The sequence below is a fragment of the Mytilus californianus genome, unplaced genomic scaffold (assembly GCF_021869535.1).
Source record: "Mytilus californianus isolate M0D057914Y unplaced genomic scaffold, xbMytCali1.0.p SCAF_8, whole genome shotgun sequence".
NCBI classification, from domain to species: domain Eukaryota; kingdom Metazoa; phylum Mollusca; class Bivalvia; order Mytilida; family Mytilidae; genus Mytilus; species Mytilus californianus.
Genome location: NW_026262734.1, coordinates 34,768,515 through 34,776,359, shown reverse-complemented (window position 1 = coordinate 34,776,359; position 7,845 = coordinate 34,768,515). Strand labels below are relative to the sequence as shown.

The 7,845-nt window shown below is 30.9% G+C and overlaps 1 protein-coding gene across 4 annotated transcripts in view; it reads right to left on the bottom strand.

The window, feature by feature from the left end:
• Positions 1-2,669: 2,669 nt before the first annotated feature.
• Positions 2,670-7,845, bottom strand: part of LOC127711904 (eukaryotic translation initiation factor 3 subunit C-like) — a 43,027-nt gene continuing 37,851 nt past the window's right edge. For 2 of the 4 annotated variants that reach the window (XR_007986908.1, XM_052218058.1), the window contains 3 exons: positions 6,652-6,768; positions 4,328-4,366; positions 2,670-3,550 (listed from right to left, as the gene is read on the bottom strand). Coding sequence is in view for 2 of the 4 variants with exons in the window: in XM_052218058.1 (XP_052074018.1) it covers positions 3,513-3,550; positions 4,328-4,366; positions 6,652-6,768 (194 nt within the window). In the remaining 2 variants the exon portion in view is untranslated. The remainder of the gene's footprint in view (positions 3,551-4,327; positions 4,367-6,651; positions 6,769-7,845) is intronic. The other 2 variants (XR_007986909.1, XM_052218060.1) reach the window with 1 other exon arrangement.

Below are 7,845 nucleotides of genomic sequence, written 5' to 3'. Positions count from 1 at the left end.
GCATGTCTCGATGAAACACTTCAATGTACTTCATCTCATCAACTTAATATTCAGTGTTGTATACACACATTACGTTATCTTTGACTGTTTTTATAAAAGTATTATAGCTAAGTATTATAGTTTAGTTACTGAAACCTATGACAATCAAGATTTTAAGCATGCCTGTGAATATCTATTTCATGACTTCATGATTATAGATTTCTACATGTTGATGATGTTGTTATATGTATAAAGTGTTAGTGCATTTCATTAGATTTCTTATAAATGTAGTTTTGTGGATTTTATTGAAACATAAAATCAGCCTTTCACTTCAAACTTGGTAAACATACATTCCGTTTGTGAGGAGTCGTCCGAATATTCGCATCAGTTAACACCTCCACAATATTTAAACCTGAAATGCTGTTGTTTAATAATTAACACAACCGGTTCCTCGTGTGAAACAGTCCGTGGCATTTATCTATTTCTGTTACGGCCAGAAATCACCTTTTTACAGTATTATTCTGAAGGAATATCACCAAGTATCTCAAATGGAACTATTGTCATTTTTTTACTGCTCCGGCAATTTACAAAATTAATTCAAATTCTTTTTCTAGATAATTCTCATTCTTGAATTGTGGCCTAATCCATTCACATCTAAGAACATTATTCAAGTGTCAAACAATGAACATTACTAATGAATCGGGCTTTAATCTATTCAGCATCTTTCCACAAGATTTTGCTAATTACAGATCTCATGCTCCAGATTTGTTTAGCCCTGGCAGCAAGATATATTATCTATTCTTAACTGACATTTAGTACGCTTTGTACTGTACAAAACATTTTTGTGATTGAACAAGTATCAAGCAGCCAAGAATGGTCTCTACATTCCGCAGATTATGAGATACATCAAGTGCTAAAATTGGATGCAGGTGATGGCAGATTAATTGTCCATTGTGAAATCATACTGTTCCTGTTTTTTAAGGTGTTTTTTTTTTCTCTGGCTCATGATTTCGAACCATTTGGCTTTTATCGCTCCAGAAACAAACAAAAATAGAAAGCAAAGGCAAGAAAACAGGCATCTACATGTCAACATATGGTGTTAAGCAACCAACAATCAATCAAATAAACATTTTATGTATTTCAATCTACAAATAATTGTTCATGTTCAATTTGTACTTTTTCTAGGAGGAAGTCAACCTCTTAACTAATTTTCATAAAATATAATCTCTTAAAACAGATGAGAAATCAGGCTTTATTTCCTTGCATCTATTCACTTACAAGCTGGAGGATGGGACTAACCAATAATTTTTGACACCCCAAATCACAATATTTATTGACAATCATTGTACTCATCACAAATACATTGTAGCATTAAAACTACTGATAAAGACTATATTTTTCAAAAATCCTGTTGAACACCAGTATCACATATCTTTCCATATATCAAATGGTTTATTTCAGGTTTTGGAAAGACGGGAAATTTGATTGCCAATCATCATGATTCTTAATATAATAAACAGACCTAAAAGAAAATATTTCTAGCATATTTAGAAAGAAAAACAAATCAATGTGATCAAGGACATTAAAAATGCATCAATGGTACTAGTCATATTTTAAAATGCTGGTTCCTTCTACAAAAGACTCAGACTACCAAAGATTGAAGTGGCATATAATTTTGATTGCAACTGAAAAATGTGGGATTATTTGAAAAGGTAGAAAAATTTTGCTTTTAAACAGTTCTCTATGGGGACCAAATAAAGGCTTGTTGCTTTCATGTCACTCAGTCTTTAGTTTTTTATGTAGTGTTTTGTGAACTATAATTGATGGTCTTTTTGTCTTGTTTTTTTTTAACAATTATTTGTTTTTCTTTCACATTTTATTGATTGACTCCTTTGTTCTTCTCTCACTTTTTGCTGTTTTTTACAATTTCTTTTACCTTCAATAAGTGAATTCTCCAAGCACATATCGATGGATTTAATTAGCCCTATAAAATAAATAAAAAAAAAGACAACCTATGCTGCACAAAACAAAAACAAGTGAATCTGTGAACTACTGCTCACTAATGATACCCCCGCCCCACTAAAAGTATACGGTAAACAGGAAGTTGTTGAGTGATGAACCTGAAAATGCATCACACAGTATAGCTGACTCATATAAACCCTGAAACCAAATTTCAGAAATCCTTGTAATGTAGTTCCTGAGAAAGATGTAACGAAAAATATTCATGGGATGGACAGACAGATGGATGGACAGACAGACAAAGGTAAAACAGTATACCCCCCTTTTTTAAAGCAGGGGTATAATAAGGCCAAAAAAAATAACTATCTTTGGAGAAAATGGGTTAACTTAACTGTTGTCTTGGGTTCCCTGTCTGTAATAATTGTGTATTTGTTTATTGATTAAGCATCAATTAGGCCGTTGGTTTTCTTGTTTGAATTGTTTCAAATTTTGTCATGTAAAAGCCTTTTATAGTTGACTATATGGTATGGGTTTTGCTCATTGCTAAAGGCTTACATTGACATATAGTTGTTTATATCCACATCAATAGAATTCTGGTGGATATTTGTCTCATTGGTACATATCACATCTCTTTGGTTTAACATAAATACTTACGACTGCAAACAATAATTGTATAAGGATAATTACAAGATGGAATCAAGGCCATAAAAAAGGAACTTGAAATAAAAAAATATCACCAAAACAATTTTATTTTACCTTCAAGAAATTCAATTACTTTTGTCTAAATTTTCACAATGCATACTTTTTTTAATTCTCAAAATTTAATACATGTATAAAACGAATATCATCAATTTTACAAAACAAATAGTGACCATATGTCACGTTCTTTAATTATGTTTTTTTTAACTTTCATTGAAGCATATTAAAACCATGATTATTTTAAGACAATTTAAGCACTATTGTACAATGAGTTAGCACTTTCAAAAATATTCTAAAATCAATTAAATATTTCTGGCCATTCCAACTATTTTAAATCCATAATATGTCAAATTTTACATCAGGTTGGGTTAGCCTTCTAGCTTTAAGTTTTTATGTAGTTTTTACAATTAACTTTTTTTTTCATTTCAAAACAGCTGTTTCAATAACAATATATTTTTCCTACTAAAATTACATGGGGGTTGCATTCAAAAAGATCAATTATGAAATAATTATTGTGCAAATAAACTCATAATAGATACCAGGAAAACATGAGGGTTCCAATACGAAAACAATACAACTGATTTCCAACTGTTCATCTAATGTATTGTACAATTTAACACAGGAATTAGGGTATTTTGTCAATTGATTTAAATCTAATAACTAAATTTCAAAACATTTCCACATTATAACATGAGTCAATATCTAAAAACTTGACATGCAATGGATTTAATACAGCTGGAATGGCCATATACAGACAATGTACACGATTTTATACAATAGTAAGCAGCATGTGTAATGTCACACATACTCGAAAAATATTATTCCTCCAAAACAATGTGACTGAGATTTTGTATAAACGTTTATATGACTTGTAATTAATATGCTCTTTGTTGTCGGTTTTGGTTTCTTCTATCTGAAAGTAAATAAACAGAAACACATTATATCTTATTATACTTCATGTTAAAATGCTTAATTTTGATTGGTTAATACGAGGGAGATATTTTACTCTATAACACTTCAACAAAATGCTTGGTCAATTGTGCACTTTATTAAATACAGATGGTTGTTATTTACAGACGTCATAATTTATTACTTTGAATTTGAACTTCAATATAGACAATAGTAACAGAATATTCAGTTTAATAAATTAAATAACACATAGCTGAGAGGGTGATAGAGCAGATTTCAACTCCTAGAAAAATCATTGGCTGATCCTCAGTTGAAAATGTTTTCTCTGGGTAACAATCTGCTCTATGACCCTCCCAGCTATGGGTTATATATATATTATGACAAACCAGCTGTAAAACATGGCAAAGGTAAAGATAAAAGGATTGCAAAAATGAAAATGTACAAGCTAATCTTAACTATGATGCTATTTAGACAAACGTAACTTTAAAGGTCAAACAGACGATTTCCAATGGAGACATGTTTCATCTCCTCAAACTATATCAAGAAACACAGAAGTTTTACTCTGGAATTGGTATTAATTCTAAATTGACCTCAATATCAGTTGTTCACTCTATTTTTCTTTTGAATATATAAAACTTGAATAAGCATTAGAATATTCAGAACTTTACATATTCAATCAATTTATAAGAGTCCATCCCATCATCCTTGACTCTCATTTGTTAATCTAAATTTTCTAGGGTGTTGCTAGGTCATTATGTTTTATCTTAACACTAAAACTTACTGCCTGTCCAATTGTCTTTATTCTGTTGATACTTATTACCTGAAAAAAATTCACAGGATGAAATTCCTTTCAAACATTAAAACTCCCAAAATGAATTTTACATTCAATGGTAGAAATATACAGGTTACAGTTTTTTATAAACATTTGGCAGAGATGCTAAATGGGACACACATGTTGAAGGTTTCATAAAAAGTGTATCAAACAACCTCATGAACCAGTCAACTCTCAACAGACTTCCAAGGCTGTCGAGAAAAAGATGAAGTTACAATCATTCAACTTAATAAATGTACCTTATTGCAATTTAATTCCACTAACAATTCAAAGAACAGCTGTTTACCCAAACATAATAGAAATGATGTAATATATCCTTTTTGTAGACTCTCATTGACCAAGCGCAATTAAAGGGGCCCTGCTAAGTAAACAAGTAAACTGTTATGCAATTAGAAGAAGCAATCAGTGTTATTCAATTCAAACATAGCATATACCAAAGGCATATATTTGTTGATGCACCACTAATTCATCACCAAACCCCAATGGGTATTAAAGTTAGAGAGCTGGCTGAAGCAATTTTTGTGCATATACACAGGGATGGCTAAGTTAGACATAAGTTTTTGACCATGACTTTTGATATACCATTGTCTTCCTTGTACGTAACACACTTCTAGAAGTTGTGAATATTCATGCCAAGTTTCATTACATAACTCCAAGGAGTTGAGGAGTTAAGAGAGGGAAAACAGTTGCTGTGAATATGCACAGTTTTTAACCATGACTTTGACTATACAGGTTTCCCTTTTGCATTCTACACCTTCTAGTAGCGGTAAATAATCATGCTTAGCTCGTTTCATTACCCAACTTCAAGAGGTTTGAAAGTTAGAAAGCGTAAACAAATTGTAACAGATGGGCAGACGCACAAGCTGGTGGGAACCTAATTAAATTCCTCATAGTCAATATTATTTCAGTCCTGTCATTGTGGTGCTAACTGAGAAGATTCATACCACTTCTATTTCCAATGTCCTAATTATGTCCTAATAAGTATACTATCTGATAATCTGAACTAGTAACCAGAGATCTTTCCACTAATTCAGTCAAGGATATAACTCTATAGGGTTATTAGAGATAATATCATACATGTGTTATTACAGATACTTTCTTGAGTTGTCTACTCCTTGTTCCTTAAATTTGCTTAATCTGCAGTAACATATGTTTGTTATTTGTTAAATAAATCATAATTATTTTAATTTTTAGTGGGCACTTGGGAATTCTTGAAACTTTGCGCAGAAACTTAATACATAGCCTTGATAACTAATTTTTCAATTGAATAAATACATTTTTCATCAACCATGGTAAATCAATGCGACAAGGCTTTTAAGGGATAATCTTAACTGTAATAACAAGGCTTCATGTAACTTATTATATGAGACACTTGGGAATTACTTGGAAGCTTGCGCAGAACCTCATTACATGCTCTGATCATTATTTCTTACAATAAATTAAAATACATTGTATTAAGCATGATGTATGTCAGAGCAAAGGCATTGCCATGATGTAGAGAAGCTGTAATAACACCCTTTAGTTATTACAGGCATATTTTTTCTGTAATAACATAGGTGTACTATGCATGATTGGCAAGTTATGAACTGTTATATCTTTCTATAGTTTAGTATACATAAAGACAATAATAATATCAATAGGACTTGTATACATTTTAACAAAACAAAGGATGTACATGATGTATATTGCCCCATTTGAAACATGTAACATACATATGTTATCACAGTTTTGGGATTTTTTAGTCCACAATAACAAATGTATGTTATTTTTCTCTAATAACCCTATAGAGTTGTATCCTTGACTGTAATTTGAACATCTTAACCTCCAGACATATGTAACTTACTTAGGATTTAAATGTATTCATATTTAAAAATGTTTATGAATTTAATAAGGAATCAGATGGTTTCTAATTGTGTAAAACACCATAAATAATTTGCATACAGCTGTGTACAACCATTGGCATCATCAAACATGCCAAACATCATCATTTTTACATATCTATATATATTGTATTGTATCATATGCCCAGTTTTAATATGCGGTATGGGTTTTGCTCTTTTCTAAAGGTCGTACAGGGTGACCTATTGTTGCTAATTTTCTACTTCATTTGGTCTCTGGTGAAGAGTTGTTTCATTGGCAATCATACCACATCTTATTTTTCTATGCTATATAAGTATCCTACTGCTACAAACTGTGTAAGGGAGAATACTTTATATGTTTGATTAACATATGTCTCCTCCCTTTTGAAAACTTAAGTAAATATAATATTTTACCTTGCCAAGTGTCTTTATTCTGATACTTACTACCACCAGTCCAATTATCTTTATTTTGTTGATACTTGTTGCCTTGCCAAGTGTCTTTGTTCTGTTGATATCCCCCGTAATTCTGGGCTAAAAAATAAATAAACAACCAGTAAACAATTGATTTACATTAAAACTTAAGTTTGGGTCTAAATAAAAAAAATCTTAAGATTTGATTTGCACTACCTGCCTGACCCAGTTGTTTACAAACTTTTCCTATCATCTATAAAGAACATCTGTTTATGTTCAGCCTGTAACCAATGCATTCCTAGATCAGAAACATAAAACAAATATGTGTACCAACTTGCTGGTACTAAAAACAAATTTGATAAAAATTTTGGGAATATTTATATAATGGCAAAATCTTTTTAAAAAACAGCAGAAGATGCAATTTGTTCTTAATATTATATTATGTTATTGTTCATAAACTTTAATAGGTTGCAACTCTCTCATGCAGAGCTGGAAATAGATATAGTTGTTCTGTTTAAATAAAAACAAGGAAACTTGGTATAACTTTTTGCCTTCTTTTTTGTTATGATGCTATTCAATGCTTTATTTTTTTGGCATCCCTTACTTTTTACAAAGAAAGGTTATCACTGAAACATGTTATGTACACGGTAATAGGTACCATACATTTAAATCATATAATGAATGTCTCTTGCAACAGAACATGATTACAGTAGAGTAATAACTCAGTTATCTGGAAATTGGCTCACATTTATTACACAAGAGCTATTCCATATAACCATGATAACATACATTGTATTCAGGGAAGGCACTTACAAATCTCTACTATGGGTGGGTGTAAACTGTTTTTGTACAGTTAAAATGTAAATGAAATTCTAAATTTGCCTCTATAGGTGGTTATCCCATTTTGAAATTACCTTCCCTTAGTACCAAATATTTATACATGTACATTGTATTTTATACTTCTTGGAGTGTATATCTGATGTATCATTTCCTTCAATTTTTTATTTTTATTTATAAATATTATAATTCCTGTATCAATAAACAATTGTTTTCAACAAATTGGTTGTCAGTTTGCTATTACTTTTTTCCCCATTCCACCTGAAAATTTTCACTCAGGACCATATACAGTATTTTTATTATCTGAAAAATATACATATAACATGCCAATTACCACCCTTGTCCTTCACCTGTTAATGA